Genomic DNA, 16,000 nt, shown 5'->3' on the forward strand with positions numbered 1-16,000 from the left:
GATCATTCCTAAAAAGGAGTTTGATTGATTCATCCTTAATGCTGGTTTTCGACAAGTTTTTACCTCACAAATTATAAAATAATTAATTATAATTTTTATTTATTAATACAAGATTCAATCACACATAAATAATCAAATGACACATGATATGGTAGACCATGTTAATTCAATACCAATACGAAGGTATACAAGATCTTGTGTTATAGTTGACAAGTCATAGCATTAGTGTTCTCATTTCATTTCATTGATTACGTAACACATTATAAAAGACCCTTAGTGTGTACTTATTTCATTGAAAAAAAATTATTTTCTATACCTTTCTTAGAATCCCATAAAATTAAGTATTAAAGGTATATTTATTAATAAAAAAATAAAATTAGATTTGAATGGTTGACATATCAGAGCGTCATAATTTAACCGAAAATTCGATACATGATGATGATAGATTATTTTAAATAATTATTTATCGAGTTTTTTCTTAATTCAGTGATCATCTAACTATTAGAGCGTATCGATGATTCGATAAATAATTTTATAATTTAATAATGATGAATTATTTCAAGTAATTAGTTATCGAGTCGATTCTCACCTAAAACATATAAAAGTATGTATGAACTTATTTCATCGGAAAAAAAATATTTTTTATAATTTTCTTAAAATCCCCACAAAATTAAATATTAGAGGCATATTTATTAGAAAATAAACCAAAATAAGATCCGAGTGGCTGACATATCAGTCCGTCACAATCTAACTTACGATCTATTATGTAAAACGTTAGGTACGCATGTAATGCTAATTTCATTTCAATCCTCACTACAAATAACTTCATTAAGTTGACATGACACGGCTACACGTTTGCTCTTAACAGCATGAGAGCGTCGGTGGTAGGTATTTTTGTAATATCTGACATTATCGGGGTTTAAAAGAACCAGCATGTTTGATTCTAAAAACAAAAACAAGGAAACAAAAAAACAAGCCGCAACAGTTGCGTTTGACGTGTCTTTATCCCTCCCCGTCCCTATTTCGCCAAGCATTGCAAGGAGAGAACCAGACGCCACTACACCGCGACGCGAGAGTTCGATTCGGTAGACTGCTTCTCGTACCCCGGCCGTTGATTTCTCTTAGAGGAAGCGCAGCGGCGGCGGCGGAGGAGGAGGAGGAGGGCGATGGGGACGGGGACGGAATCGGAGTCGAGCAGCGGTGGGGCCGCCGGCCGCGCGCGAGGGCTTGCTCTGAAGGCGCTCCTGCTGCTGGGCGGCGCGCTGTTGCTGAGGCGGATGAGGAAGTCCACCACCCGGTGGGATCACGCCCGCGCCGTCGCCGATTCCCTCTCCGGAGAGAAGGTTCTCCCCATCTTATAATCCATCTTTCTCCTTGCTTCGAATTGGGTTTCTGTATGCAGTGTTATGGATTCTAACTAGTTTGTTTCGATTGTTTGTGTAAAGTTCTCTCGAGAACAGGCTCGCAATGATCCCGACAACTACTTCAACATAAGGTGCGCCCGTGTATCTCAGTGATTAATGCTTCGTTTTCTTGTCAAAGATTGTCAAGTTCTCTGATCTCGAATGCCACGGATGTGTGTGCATATCAAAATCTAATAGCTTATATTTGGAGTTGTGTGTACATCATTTACATGTTTTGATAAATAATCATCATGGTTACATTTGTTTCTCTTCTTCAAATTAATTTCGTTCCAGTGGCTTAGCGGGTCGCACTAGTAGGAGTTAGATCTTTGAACTAGTGATTATTTTTAATCAACCAAATTGAGTTACATCCGGTGCAAATATGAAAAACGTTAAGATGATTCAAATGTTAAAAGGCACAGTGCTCATTATGCTGAAGTCTCCATCTAGGTCGGCTTATTGGTGAGGTTAGGGTTGCTTTTCAGATGATCTTTTTGCAGCTCGTACCAGTGAGAGTTGCCTACATTCTGTAGTTTTTGCCTTTTGATATGTGATCAGCTGATTTTTTTTATTAATAAAATATCATTGTGGTCATTCTTTATGTTGCAAGCATTCTTCTTTAACAGCATTACTTCTAAACAGAATGCTAATGTGCCCAGCGGCTGAGATGGTAGATGGCTCAAGGGTTTTATACTTTGAACAGGTCCCTTCTCGGCTTTTCCTCCTTGACGTTTTGTTCTGCTTTTTTTTTTCAAAATATGAATATATTATTTTTTTCTTCTTTTATCTTTTTGCAGGCATTTTGGAGAACTCCTCACAAACCTTTTCGACAAGTATGATAACTATTTATTAAGAACTTATGCCATCAGTGTTTAGTTTTCCTCCTCTGTTATTTCAGATTCAATGAATGAGGCCTCCCCCCTTCTAAAGAATGATAGAAGAATTGATCACCGTCGTCCTCACTCCTGTCTAGAACAGGCTTGACTTATGTTACCTATCCATTTCCTCGCTTCCAAATCACCTGCGACTCTCTTATTTATGATTATGTGATGTTTCTTGTTTTCTTAAGCTGGAACTCATCCACTCCCGTTTTCCCAAAAAAATGAAAAAGTATAATTATGATATTTTCTTTATTATTCCTAAGGTCTAAAAAACATGTAGATCGGTTAAAAGACTATGAGGCTCAAATGTTATGTCCAATTCTAGCTGTTGCAGTGTCTCTCTTCACTTTTGACTACAGTTTTTCAACCAATATTGACTTGTGTGGAGCATGATAAGCTGCTTATGGCTCTTAACATCATTGCAGAGATTTTATATGGTGAAGCCTTGTCCAAAAGAGATGAAATGTGATGTTGAGGTGAGAATGGCTTTAAATTCCTTTAATAAGTCAGCAGCAAATCTTATTCTATCTTAATCTTCTGGATTGCTAATGTTGCTGTTTTGGTTCCTGGACTTCATATTATTGTTTTTATCAAATTTAGAATGATTTACATCTCAAAACATTCAAGATTTAGTCTGCCTATGTTGTCTAACAAGTTTCTGAATGACATTGCATCCAAACGGTCTTATGAACTGGAAAAGATACCAACATGTTCTGGCTAGTACACATTTTTACCTGAACCTTGGAGCCAACTGCGTGCTTGTTGAAACTCCTATCAGTTGCCTGGCATCATCTTATGTGTTTACTATCGTGGACTCTAATTCTTTGAAATATTTTCAATTGACAGTTGAGTTCATATGCAATAAGAGATGTGGAAGAGTACAAAAACTTTTGTGATCGTCCAATGGATCAGAGGCCACAGCCTGAGGAGGTTATTGGGGTATGTCTTAGTGTAAGGAACTTGACTTGATTTCTAGTATCTGTCCTATTTTTTATATGGATATATTTGCAGTGTGGTCTATATAAAGAATATTTCTTTGACAATTGAAATGGAAAAAAAAGGGGTTTTACAAGATATCATATTCTCTTCTGGTTTTAATCTTGAAATCTTTATTTTAATATCTATTGATTTGCTACAAACCATAATGCTTAATTAGCAATGTTGTCATTAGTATCTTATGACATGGTACTGCTAATGTTGCAGTATTTAAACCTCTCATGTTTAATCGCATTATAACACACAAACAGTATGCTCATTTTACACATGTTTCCAAATAATCGGCAAATACTCCTGAAGATAGATATATCTGATCACAGGGGGCTTATTCATGAATTTGGAAAGATAGGATTAAATAAGTTAGATGGACGAAATTATTATCATAGTTGAAACTTGAATAAGATTGCTCCTAGGAGTAGCCCCTGGAGTTGGGAGGTACAGTTGACTTAAGAATACTGCAGGCTGATATTCTAAAACAAATCATAATAAAATGAAAAAAATTGTAGCAAAGCTGTTGGTGCCACTGTTTTCTTTTTTCAACGATGCTAGTCACAAGTAAATTCCTTATTCAAAAAAAAGGAAAAAGAATCTCCCACATAGTTCCACTGATTGCTGCTCAAATTTGATAGGTAAACCTAATTGTAATATTATGAAATATTATATTGCAACTGGAGGAACATGAATTACTTATACAATGAAGTTTTTTTGATGTCCTTAAAATTTGAATTTTGGCATTATTAGCATGATAGTTGGGTAAGGTAATACTGAAGATTTGAACTTATCCAAACATACTTTAAGTGAGTTGTGGGAAATCTGAGTTGATTCAAATTTATACATTTTGTTGACTCAAGGAAAATCATGTCAACTTGTTCAAAAGAAACTTCAATTGACCATTAAAAATATCATATAGCTAACCCCTATTAGATCATACTAAACAATTTATGTATTAGATTTATGTTATCATATTTTTAGCTCTAATTTTTCTTTCAAGACTGTTATCAGGTGTTTTCTATTTGCAGCTAAATTCCATTGCCAACTAAGACTACAATATTGGATCTTTGTCACTGTCCCTTCTGTTCTATCAGCAAAACATGGTAAATGAGAAAGTAAGGAAAGCAAAAATGAGATGCACTGTGAATTCAGAAAAAATCTCCTTCAGTTAATTCTCACTTTGAAATCATTTTCCCATATTTTTAATCCTTAGGACACAAGTTGTGAGAAACTGAATCACAGCAATCTACACAACATTTTTCTGTTCCAGTTCGTCTTCAATATCTCTCCCATTTAACTGCAATATGTTTGATTTCATGTCTCTCCCTGTCCTTTTCTTGTATTTTTCTCTTATCGCTTTATTATTTTGCTAAGTGTAAACCGCCCTGAAAGTTTACATCTGGAGGTCTCAGATTGCTGGAACTCTTGGCTGATCATGTACTCTTTGGAATTTGCATAACTGAAGTGGTAGAATGGAGAATAAGAATCATGTCAGGACCCTAAGAGTAGAAACATGGAATTCCTATGTCTGGCTTTGCGCAATTTGAGTTTATTCCACCAGTTAGCTTCTTCCATATTGATAGGGTTATCTTTAGATAGTTGTACAAACTTGATGCAAAATTTCTATATTTAATCATCTGTTGTTTGAATGATACCCTGATTGTTGAAACAGTATACTTTCGTTATTTGGGATAATATTTTGACATCCCCCATGCTACCCAAGATTGTTCGGCAGTAGGTTAAGGTATACATAAATTATTGCAGGCTACTGATTGAGCTCTTTCTCTGCTTGCTTCATAATATTTTCTGGACAGCTAATGCCAATGGTCATTACTTTTTTTAAGTTTTTATCCTTTGTCAGTGAAATGTGTGGAGCTGTCAGTGTAGTAGCAGCAGCAGTGAAATTCAACATCGTTGCATGTTTGTTTGTTTATAACATGTTCAAACATTTATTATGGTTGTTTTTCAGGATATTGCAGAACATCTAACAACAGTTCACCTCAACCGTTGTGAACGTGGAAAGCGTTGCTTATATGAAGGTTCAACTCCACCAGGCGGCTTTCCTAATACATGGGTATTCTTCTTTGAACCTCTTATCATAGTGCAGGATTTGCTTCCACTCAATTTTGACTTAGACTGAGAATTGTCCTTAATTCTTCACCTTTGAATAAACAAGATTCATCTTCATTGACAGAACGGCGCATTGTACTCTACATCTGAGCTTACAGTTCATAGAAACGGTGAAATACATACATGGGACAGAGGTTACGATGATGAAGGCAATCAGGTGGTCTCTAAAATTTGCTGCACTACAACTTTCCTACATATTGTTTCATAGTAGATTCCAAGGGTTACTTAATTGTGTGATTTCACAAAACCACAGGTCTGGGGTCCAAAGGCAGGTCCTTACGAATTCAAACCTGCAACGCCGTCAAGTTACGACGACATGTTTTCACCATTGAACTTCCCCCCTACATTGTCACTCGAGAAGAAGATGGATAATCCTTTTGTAGTCAGTGAACAATAGCCTTCATAATGTAAATATTTGGTAGATAAAATCTTTATTCTATGTTCGTATTTTGACCCACTCACCCTTCTCCTGCAAAGTTCATCGACAACACTCATGGTTTACCAAGGAGATTTCTGTATCACCAGATAACCTCAGTGCATGAAGAAGATATATAGTCCATGGGTTCTGTGTTCTCGACAGTGTTAGTCACTGCAGTGATGCTTCACAGGTGAGCAATTTATGCCCCTTGGGGGATAATTGTCTTGAAACTGAATGTGGTTGATATTTTACTCTGCTGTTTCTGTTCATCCATGTTACTCTCTGGATGGCACGATCATCAGTTGTCTACACATGAGAATTATGCAGCATCTATGTGATCATCGACAATTACAACATTGTTCATCTTGATTTTATATCAGTCTTTCCTGCCTTTCAATTATGTTAGCAGAAATTTACAGGTTGACACGTTGCGTGGCACGAATCTAAACCAAAAGAGCAAAACAGGAAACACAAACTGTACCGGTCGCCACAGTGAAACCAATGAGAAACTGCATCTTCTTGGAAGCATTCGAGACGGGCACCTGTGGGCTCTCACGAGATCTTATGGAGTCACGTGGACTCGAGCTTACAAGCAGCATTAATTGTTGGTCGGATACGACCCGAGCGTGTCGATCGATGTATCGATTAGCGAGGTGAGATGGAGCAGTGTGATTTTTCTGTATCGCATGCGTTTCACGTTCTTGGGATATACTTATGCCCTCACCTGGATCTCTCCGTATCCAAACCCTAGCGTTCTCCGAGCCTAATCTGCTCCCCCCCTCCTTCTCGGATTTGAGGTAGAGAGTACACACCCCTTCTTTGCCTTTAATTTTTTCTTTGTTTGGTATTGTTTCGTTTTCTGACATTTAAACTCGATTTGTTGACCTTTTCCTGCCTCTTCCTCAGTTTTTGGCTCCCTTGATGATGTTCTAAATCTCTGCCCCTCCCATTTTTCGAAAGATCGAATTTTGTTGAGTTTTTCTCGGTGCAGATCATGGTTTCAGCGATGGATCTCAAGGAGCACAAGTTCGTCGTCGCTGGGCTCCTCTTCTTTGTGACCCTTGTCCTCGCGAAGATCGTGGCCGCCGTCCTGGCGCCCAAGTCCAGGAAGCGGCTGCCGCCGACGGTGGCGGCCCTGCCGGTCGTCGGCGGGCTGCTGCGGTTCATGAAAGGCCCGATTCCGATGATCCGGGAGGAGTACGCGAAGATCGGTAGTGTGTTCACGGTGAACATCATCAACCGGAAGATCACCTTCTTCATCGGGCCGGAGGTGTCGGGGCATTTCTTCAAGGCGCCGGAGGCGCAGCTCAGCCAGCAGGAGGTGTACCAGTTCAATGTGCCGACCTTTGGGCCGGGCGTCGTCTTCGACGTGGACTACTCGGTCCGGCAGGAGCAGTTCCGTTTCTTCACGGAGGCGCTCAGGGTGACCAAACTGCGAAGCTATGTGGACCAGATGATTGTCGAGGCCGAGGTAATTATGCGCCTCTTAACTAAAGGTTTTGGGTTGCAATTCCTTTATTCTATGCCACTTGAGCATTTCTTTCTAATTATATCGATCATAATGAACAAGCTTTTGGTGGTCTAGATTGTTATTAACATTTATTTCTTCAACTTTAGATCCATGATTTACATAGCCTACTTTTTCTGGCTATAACTCATGAATGTTAACTTTGTCTCCTTTCACATAAATTTTGTCATGGCATAGAACTTTTGAGACAGATGCTTTTTGAGAGAACCGCTCTGATGTGATGGTAGATGTTAATGTCACATATTAGGTAACCTTTTTTTTATGTTTTTAGATTTCATGAGCATTTATTATTTACAAGAATCAATGTGCGCCATGAACTTCTGAGATTTCCATAATTTGTATTAAAAGTTTCATGGTCGTAATAAGTATTCTTAACTGATGAGATATGGTCTTTTTATTTATGTTAAAAGTTCTATTGGAAGTTTCATAGTTGTACTAAAAGTTCTAATTGAAGTTTTATAGTTGTCATTCTATCTAAAAGGCTAACCCTTAGATGAGACATGATCTTTAAATCTACATTTTTAGCAGAGACATATACTTCTAAAAGGAACCATTTTGATGAGATGATTCTGTTTGTGATGTCACATATCATGGAAGTATTTATCTCCAATAATGGTTTTTAATATTGAGGACTTTTTTCGTTTACAAAAATCAACATTTTGGATGCCATAGACTTGGAACTTATTTACCAGTGAATTAAACAGTGAGTTCTGTGATTTTCATAATTCAGAATAAAAGTTTCATAATTGTATATAATATTGCACCTCCAACCCTTCATGAACTTCTTATGAAGAATGGTTAACTACTCCTATGCTTCATGGATACTGGAGTAGTTGTTACTCCTAACCCTTCATGAAGTTCTTGTAATTACAGTTTTGTTTTACTTGATTGATTCTTACATGATCATAATTTAGAACACATTTTTTCTACATAGAAATATTTGTTCAATGGTGGATTGCTCAAAAGTCCGTTTCTTTTCTGCAAGTTCTGTTATTACTATTTCCAGTTCCCTAATGTTTATTGATGACAGTAGATTCTTGTAAACTTGTGAGGTATAACTTGTTTTTGAAAAAGAGAAACATGAGCCCTGCAACACAGAACATTATTTGTCTTGAATGAATATGATTTTGTTGTTTATTCTGATTATTCTTTTTTCATATTCTGTTAGATGTTTGCTTCCTGGATCTTGAGCTATTCTCTTGAGATTTATAAGCATGCGAATGCCACTTAGATCAGCATTTGCTCACTATGATGTGGCTGGAGTTTTAAATGTCAGACAAGTTTTGTTTTGCGCAAAGATATCATGTTATTTAGATGGACTGAGGTGTGATTACCCTCAGATGTCATGCATGGAATCCACATGTGGGACTCATTCATCAGGTCTGCGAATAATGACATCACACAATGAGATTTGGTCTACCTCAATAGCAATATCCTTTTGCAAGGGGTCTAAAAGTGCTGCCCCTTTCTGTCTTCATTAGAAAACCTTTGTTAATGTATTGGTTCAATATCAGTTGTTTGGTTGGGGTGAATCTCTCTATCCAAATACACCCAATCCTCATAATGTATTTTTCTTATATTTATAGAAGAAAAGCCCAAGGTTAATGATGTAGATGGTCCTTTTCTTAAGGTCTCATATTTAATTTCATCTTCTTCCGGTTTCACTGCTTCAATCAACAATGACATAGTTTAATGTTAACATTGGTAAAAGTTCTAGTTTAAAACAATAAGGGTTAAATTAGTTTCTGTATTTCTCCAAGGACCATGTGCAACTGCTGTTTTATAGTTCAAGTGATTATGAAAAATATTTGTTATTAATTTCTGCAGGACTACTTTTCGAAATGGGGAGAGAGTGGCACAGTGGATTTGAAATATGAGCTGGAGCATCTGATCATATTGACAGCAAGCCGATGCCTGTTGGGGAGGGAAGTTAGAGACAAGCTCTTCGATGATGTCTCTGCCCTCTTTCATGATCTCGACAATGGCATGCGCCCCATCAGTGTCATATTCCCCTACCTCCCAATCCCAGCCCATCGCCGACGTGATCGTGCCCGTGCTAGAATAGCTGAGATCTTCTCCACCATCATTAAATCGCGCAAGAGTTCTGGAAAATCAGAGGATGACATGCTGCAGTGCTTCATCGATTCAAGGTACAAGGATGGTCGCCCAACCACTGAAGGAGAGATTACTGGGCTGCTCATCGCCGCCCTCTTTGCAGGACAGCACACCAGTTCTATCACTTCCACCTGGACTGGGGCTTATATGCTCAGCTACAAGAAGTACCTCACAGCTGCTCTCGAAGAGCAGCGGGGGATAATGAGGAGACACGGCGATAAGGTGGACCATGACATCCTATCCGAGATGGACGTCCTCTACCGTTGTATCAAAGAAGCTCTGAGGCTTCACCCTCCATTGATAATGCTGCTCCGCTACTCTCATGATGACTTCACAGTTGCAACAAAAGATGGTAAGGAGTATGATATCCCGAAGGGCCACATAGTAGCCACCTCCCCAGCTTTTGCAAACCGGCTACCCTACATCTACAAGGACCCAAATACATATGATCCCGACAGATTTGCACCTGGGAGAGATGAAGACAAGGCAGCTGGAGCCTTCTCATACATTTCATTTGGGGGTGGGAGGCATGGGTGCCTGGGGGAGCCCTTTGCATACTTGCAGATCAAGGCGATATGGAGCCACTTGCTGAGGAACTTTGAGTTTGAGCTGATATCTCCCTTCCCTGAAAATGATTGGAACGCGATGGTCGTCGGGGTCAAAGGAGAAGTGATGGTGCGATACAAGCGGCGTAAGCTGTCCATTGACAATTAACAGGTGTGATGGTGCGGTACAAACCACGGATGCTGTCCGGGGACATTCAACTGTTTGTTGTCTCCATCTCTATCCTAGTTCGAATCTGTCATCGTTCTTCTTCGAACCTAGCTGTTTTATTGTTGTAGTATGCATGATCTTAAATCTAGATGTAATTGTAGGATGCGTGCTTTGGTCTTGTGGTTTGCAGTACTCTTGAAGCCATCCAGTGTTCTACTGTTCTGAGTTGTTTGTCAGTGTGTGTTAAGCAGTTGGCAAAGTTGATCCCCAAATTGTCATTTGTCACATAGTCGATGCATTCCTTCAAACCAACCTGGACTGGCTTGAAATGTTGATCTAAGTATAGTTTATGATTATGAGGGATGCATAAAATAACAAGAAAAGGAGAGTAAATGCAATTGCCATTCAAACTATGTTCATACAAAGAATATTCTTATGTTTTCGACTTGTATGCATAACCTTTTAAATCAACCCAATTCATTTGTATCAATAATTTCACTGCTAATAAATGTTGTCTCATAACTACTGTGAAAGAAAAACAATTACTCATCACATCAAACAATGCAATTACCATAATTTATGATGGTATTTAAAATTTACAACAATGATTATATTATATTTTTATAACAATATATAAAAAATATTAAGCACAAAAAATGACATGTAACAAGAATAGATTGACGCCTCTGACGTATCGAGATGGTAACGACATCGGTGCATTCATATGATCCAGCAAAGGTATTCTTTGGAAGGACACACGTAATTAGCAGACTTATAAGTTCACTTTTGTAAGGCGAGAAAGAGAGAGATAGGAGAGGTGCGATGCATGCTAGCTGGTGCCAATGTGGGATCCAACTGTGGGAGCAAATCATAAATGGTAAAGATATTTCGGAAAAACCAAATAAATATCGTCATAAATACTAAAAGCTAAAGAAAGAAACGGATAGCATTTGATGTCTGGCTGTGTCAGAAAATGCCAGAAATAAATAAAATATATTTTAATTTCTCTCTCGTAAAGAAGAAAAAAAGCACCCGATCTCGACCGTAGGGTTTCTAATTAACGGTGCAGATTGGTTGAATGTTTTTGTAATTATATATAACAAAGGTGCTGTTTTGGAGACTTCATAGCTCCTCCTCACCGATACGATTCTTCACCCCGGAATATTAGCGTCACCGCCGCCGCCTCCTCCGTCCCTCCCTCATCGTTGCCTCTTTACCTTCCTCCATCTCTCTCTCAGGATCGATCTGCTGCTCCGCCGTGCCCCATCTCTTTCGTCGGCTTTTCCTTCACTGCCTCTCTCTTTCTACCTCGGTCGCTGTCGTCGTTGTTGAAGTGGGGCACCACCACCAACAGAACGAGATCCTTGTATTTGACGAAGGGTCATGGCTTGTTAGGAGGAGGAAGAAGAAGAGAAAGGGCGGGTGCAATCCTTAGAGACCGCTTCATGAGGAGACCGACTCGGCGTCATTCTTAGTTCCGCACCAGTAAGTGGTCGTACCTCAACCCTAATCTCTGCTTCAGAATTTTGGGCGTGAACTCTGTTACATATTCAAACATGGTCCATTTCTTGTCATTGATGCTTTGCTGCTGCTGCTGCTGTTGTTGCCCATCGTTGGTGACGAAGATTATCCGCACTTGCAATATGATCTTGTTTGTGTTACGTTACATGGCTATTCCAATTCCTAACGCTCTTTACTTTGACCCAATCGAATTCCGATTGTGGCAAGGAATTACCTAAGAACACCACGATGCATTATTCCAATCGATGGGGCGGGTCGTTCGACATCCAACACGATTCTCACGCGGATGACGTGCAAAGCAGCAACATGGCGATCGACAAGGCGGCGCTTCTCCGCGAGCAGCTAGACGAGACGCAGCAGGGGTGGCTTCTCGGTCCCAGGGACGTCAAGAAGGACAAGTACATCGACCTGTGGATCGTTGTCTGTAAGAAGGAGATGGTGAAGTGGGTAGTGTACTCACTTTTAATTGCATTCGTTGTCATCGGAGTCCCCATCGTCGTCGCAAAGATGATTCCGACGCACAAAGAGCCGGTGCTGCTGCCGGACGAATACACGGTGGCCCTCCGCCTAGCCCTCGAATTCTTCAATGCACAAAAATGTAAACCTCTCATTCTCTTCTTCTGCTCTTTCCCAGCTTTCAATTGACTCATAATTTTGATTCTTCTCGTATTGTTCTGTTGAATTCATCAGCTGGTAGGCTGCCGAAGAACAATGGAGTGCCATGGAGGGGGAACTCTGGCCTACAAGATGGATCGGAGTTATCGGACGTGATAGGTGGGCTAGTTGGAGGTTACTACGACAGCGGGAACAACATCAAGTTCCATTATCCCATGGCCTTTTCCATGACACTGCTAAGCTGGTCCGCCGTGGAGTATGGTCCAAAGTATGAAGCCATCGGAGAATACGACCATGTCCGGGACATCATCAAGTGGGGCGTCGACTACTTGCTTCGCACCTTCAATTCCTCTGCCTCAACCATCAACAAAATGTATTGCCAGGTATCAAGATGTTGTTTCCAAGTAGAATTCTTTTCGCCTTCGAGCTTACTGCATCTACTGACGTTAGGTGGGGGTTGCACAAAGAGATTCCAACAATCCGGATGATGAATACTGCTGGCAGAGGCCAGAGGACATGAACTATCCTCGGCCGGTGCTGACTTCTACTTCCGCACCTGATTTGGGAAGCGAGGTGGCTGCAGCCTTAGCTGCTGCTTCACTTGTATTCACGGAGGAGGACACTGCTTACTCTACCAAACTGGTCAAGGCAGCGAAAACAGCTTACCGGTTTGCTACAGAGTCAGGGCAGCAAGCACCATACTCATCGGGGAACCAGCAGATAGAAAGGTTCTACAACTCCACTGGTTATTGGGATGAGTTCATATGGGCCTCTGCTTGGCTGTTCTACGCCACTGGAAACTACACCTATCTGTCGCGTGCGACCGATCCCCGCGTCTATCATAATGCTAATGCTTCCTTCTTGAAGCGCCCGGATTCGAGGGTGTTCAGCTGGGACAACAAGCTTCCGGCAGCCCAGCTACTCTTGTCAAGGATTAGGGTTTTCTTGAATCCAGGATACCCTTACGAAGACATGCTCAGTGAGTTCCATGCTAACACAGACATAAACATGTGTTCTTATCTCCGTCAGTTCAACGTCTTCAACTGGACCAAAGGTAACTTCATCTGCTCCAAACTTCAGCCTGCAATGCCCGCATGGATCGAGGTAAATACACATCTGTTATTGCTTGTGTGCTGTGTAGGAGGACTTGCTCAGCTGAACCGTGGGCGGCCTCGGTCACTGCAGTATGCAGCGAATGCAGCCTTCCTTGCATCCCTCTATGCTGACTACATGAATGCTAGCCGAGTCCCCGGATGGTATTGTGGACCCAATTACTTCAACTCAAGCACACTTCGAAACTTTGCAGCCTCTCAGGTGCAGTGTCAGCCTCTCCTCTACTTGTTTGCGATTCAATTCTGTTTCCGAGACCTGTGTAACGTTTACCTCATGCAGATCAACTACATCTTGGGAGCCAATCCCGGGAATATGAGTTATTTGGTAGGCTATGGGCATAGATACCCGAAGCATGTGCGCCACCGAGGTGCTTCTACCCCCAACAATGGCCGCCGGTACTCGTGCACTGGTGGAAGGACGTGGCGAGACTCCAAAGCAGCGAATCCTAATGTCATCACCGGTGCCATGGTCGGTGGCCCTGACAAATACGATCGCTTCTTCGATGAGCGGAAGAACGGGAACTACACCGAGCCGACGCTGGCCGGGAATGCTGGACTCGTTGCAGCCCTGGTCTCTCTTACAAGCAGCAGCGGCGTGGGCGTTGACAGGAACACCATCTTCTCTGCCGTGCCATCTCTCCACTCCAATAAACCTCCGCCACCATCCAATTGGAATCCATAACTCACTTTTGAGTGGAAATAAAATAATAGCGTTCATACCAAATTCAGTCAAAACCTTGCTAGTTCTTCTATTTCCTGCAGAAAAACCTTGCGATTCACATGGTGGTGGTGTTGAAAGTGTCTTAGTACAATAACATGCAACATTAGTTTTTATTAGCAGATGATTGTTCGTCAGCTGGACCTCTCATCTTTGTTTGATCTCAAATCTGCCTTCATAATGGTGAGAAAATTAAGTGGTCCGTAAGTTGACTCCCTCCATGCTCTGCATTATTTGTTAGTTTATCATGTTAACTGCATTATTATACATTTGCTCAATACTCGGATTTAGATTTTGTGGATGTACAATTGTTGTTTCAGAACAAAGGAATGAACACTCAACAAATTTATATTGGTTAGTAATAAGATACATTCGGTATAGAGAACAAACACTATGCACTTAGAGTAAACAGAAGGTACTTTGTTTTGTTGATAGCCATGATAGGCTAACTCCAAATTTTCTACTACATTGCAATTTTACTTGTGCAGAAACTTTGTCCAGGATGGGGTGATTGCCTATTTTGCAGGAAACAAAAGATGCTCTGGAAGGCTCTGATCTACCTTTGTCAATTCTCATTGTTGGAGTTGGTGTGACTGACACTTCAAGAAAATGGAGGTAAATTTATTTTTAGATAATCATAAACCTTCTTTTAGCAGCCAATTTTGAGGAACTTTCTTTTGTTTGAATTTTCAGTCACCGAAGCATCAATAACAATCTCATCTTGAGTTATTTGTTTTATCCTCTGTAACAATCTCACTTACACATGGTAAATTTGATGTATCTTTATTTAATTTAGTTTTCGATATTAAAACTTTTTTTGTATAATAGTAATGTAATGATGATTTTTCGCATATTATTAAGTTAAAATATACTGTTGTCGATCAGCCATTAATTTCATAGATGTCTTCTTACCACACCTTTAGCTCAGCTTCAATGAGACTCTGAAAGGAATGTTTCGGGGTATTCACATGTTGAAGAGATAAATTGTGGACTTGCATGTTCGTTGGGACAGATGAATCCTCTTGGACAGTGGATACTGGGGTGAGTCCCTTCCTGAAAGAAACAAAATTATTTGATTCACATTCGTTTCGAGATACTTCATCTTCTGCCACATACTATTTAATCTTCATTCAATCTCTCTAGGTTGCATCCATTGCTTATAATTTGTACTCAGTTCTATCCAATGTTGCAGACATTGTTTACAATTTGCAGCCGTCAATTGTCTTTTTGCTCCATGCCCAATTTATGATTTCTCCTCTTTGACCCGTCGACTGTAACTTCACGTCTAATATCCACTTGTAGGACTGACTACAAAGATCACTATGTTTTCGTTTACTTTCATGGCCACACTATTACACATTGCTACTTTTTCTTGGGTTATAATAATTAGAGCAAGTTGAGAGAACAGGGAATCACCCACCACTTTCCCAAAGTCTGCCTGTCAAGAAAAACATGCTCCTCATTGGAATGTGTCTCAGTTAATAATGCATTTGGTGCCAGTCATTGTGTACTTTACAATGCATTTGGTGCAATTTCTCTCTCATATGTAAAGATTATTATTCTTCTTCTTCTTTTGGATCTCGTGTGTAAATGTTTTATAAGCTTAGTACTGATGGTAACCTCCTCGTTCTCATACACCACTCATTTGCTTGTCAGGTTGAGTTTGGGTCACATCTAATTTGACAACAGTGTCAATTTTTTTTGTTGTAGTTTAACCTTCTTCTGCAAGCATCAGTCGTCATCCAAGTTATCTTGACAAGGTATGATGATTGGTAGGTAGGTTTACTCCGGATATTGACCGGACACAACTGTGATGGACACAGATGTCCGCCCGATCATTGTAAATGGTTCGTCGCAT

The 16,000-nt window shown here is 40.2% G+C and overlaps 3 protein-coding genes across 6 annotated transcripts; all 3 read left to right on the forward strand.

Moving 5' to 3' along the window:
- The first annotated feature begins 1,048 nt into the window (after positions 1–1,048).
- LOC135641136 (chromophore lyase CRL, chloroplastic-like) lies at positions 1,049–5,973 on the forward strand. 2 transcript variants are annotated; one of them, XM_065156214.1, is made up of 9 exons: positions 1,049–1,343; positions 1,446–1,495; positions 2,046–2,106; positions 2,201–2,236; positions 2,710–2,760; positions 3,131–3,223; positions 5,241–5,345; positions 5,466–5,558; positions 5,655–5,973. In XM_065156214.1, the coding sequence occupies exons 1-9, from the start codon at positions 1,167–1,169 to the stop codon at positions 5,796–5,798; spliced, it is 810 nt and encodes a 269-aa protein (XP_065012286.1). In that variant the 5' UTR covers positions 1,049–1,166; the 3' UTR covers positions 5,799–5,973. The 2 variants fall into 2 exon arrangements, with proteins under 2 accessions (XP_065012286.1, XP_065012285.1); XM_065156213.1 differs by having other exon boundaries at positions 3,131–3,235; positions 5,655–5,858.
- Positions 5,974–6,476: 503 nt separating this feature from the next.
- On the forward strand, positions 6,477–10,398 carry LOC135641135 (obtusifoliol 14-alpha demethylase-like). Of its 2 annotated transcripts, none has more exons than XM_065156211.1 (3): positions 6,477–6,616; positions 6,811–7,290; positions 9,175–10,398. In XM_065156211.1, the coding sequence occupies exons 2-3, from the start codon at positions 6,814–6,816 to the stop codon at positions 10,174–10,176; spliced, it is 1,479 nt and encodes a 492-aa protein (XP_065012283.1). In that variant the 5' UTR covers positions 6,477–6,616; positions 6,811–6,813; the 3' UTR covers positions 10,177–10,398. The 2 variants fall into 2 exon arrangements, with proteins under 2 accessions (XP_065012283.1, XP_065012284.1); XM_065156212.1 differs by having other exon boundaries at positions 6,490–6,616; positions 6,726–7,290.
- Positions 10,399–11,316: 918 nt separating this feature from the next.
- On the forward strand, positions 11,317–14,279 carry LOC135582472 (endoglucanase 12-like). Of its 2 annotated transcripts, none has more exons than XM_065157533.1 (6): positions 11,317–11,661; positions 11,802–12,295; positions 12,388–12,695; positions 12,763–13,366; positions 13,454–13,626; positions 13,705–14,279. In XM_065157533.1, exons 2-6 carry the CDS (start codon positions 11,926–11,928, stop codon positions 14,104–14,106), a joined length of 1,857 nt encoding a protein of 618 aa, XP_065013605.1. In that variant the 5' UTR covers positions 11,317–11,661; positions 11,802–11,925; the 3' UTR covers positions 14,107–14,279. The 2 variants fall into 2 exon arrangements, with proteins under 2 accessions (XP_065013605.1, XP_065013604.1); XM_065157532.1 differs by having other exon boundaries at positions 11,905–12,295.
- The last annotated feature ends 1,721 nt before the right edge of the window (positions 14,280–16,000 follow it).

This window comes from Musa acuminata, chromosome BXJ3-6 (genome assembly GCF_036884655.1).
Source record: "Musa acuminata AAA Group cultivar baxijiao chromosome BXJ3-6, Cavendish_Baxijiao_AAA, whole genome shotgun sequence".
NCBI lineage: Eukaryota > Viridiplantae > Streptophyta > Magnoliopsida > Zingiberales > Musaceae > Musa > Musa acuminata.

Excerpts from the sequence above, each read along its gene's own strand:
- LOC135641136 (XM_065156213.1), top strand. The coding sequence starts at position 1,167 with ATGGGGACGGGGACGGAATCGGAGTCGAGCAGCGGTGGGGCCGCCGGC. Across the intron at positions 2,107-2,200 it reads GGGTTTTATACTTTGAACAG|GCATTTTGGAGAACTCCTCA; the intron begins GTCCCTTCTCGG and ends ATCTTTTTGCAG. Across the intron at positions 3,236-5,240 it reads TTATTGGGGTATGTCTTAGT|GATATTGCAGAACATCTAAC; the intron begins GTAAGGAACTTG and ends GTTGTTTTTCAG.
- LOC135641135 (XM_065156211.1), top strand. The coding sequence starts at position 6,814 with ATGGTTTCAGCGATGGATCTCAAGGAGCACAAGTTCGTCGTCGCTGGG. Across the intron at positions 7,291-9,174 it reads AGATGATTGTCGAGGCCGAG|GACTACTTTTCGAAATGGGG; the intron begins GTAATTATGCGC and ends TAATTTCTGCAG.
- LOC135582472 (XM_065157533.1), top strand. The coding sequence starts at position 11,926 with ATGCATTATTCCAATCGATGGGGCGGGTCGTTCGACATCCAACACGAT. Across the intron at positions 12,696-12,762 it reads TCAACAAAATGTATTGCCAG|GTGGGGGTTGCACAAAGAGA; the intron begins GTATCAAGATGT and ends TACTGACGTTAG. Across the intron at positions 13,367-13,453 it reads CGTCTTCAACTGGACCAAAG|GAGGACTTGCTCAGCTGAAC; the intron begins GTAACTTCATCT and ends TGTGCTGTGTAG.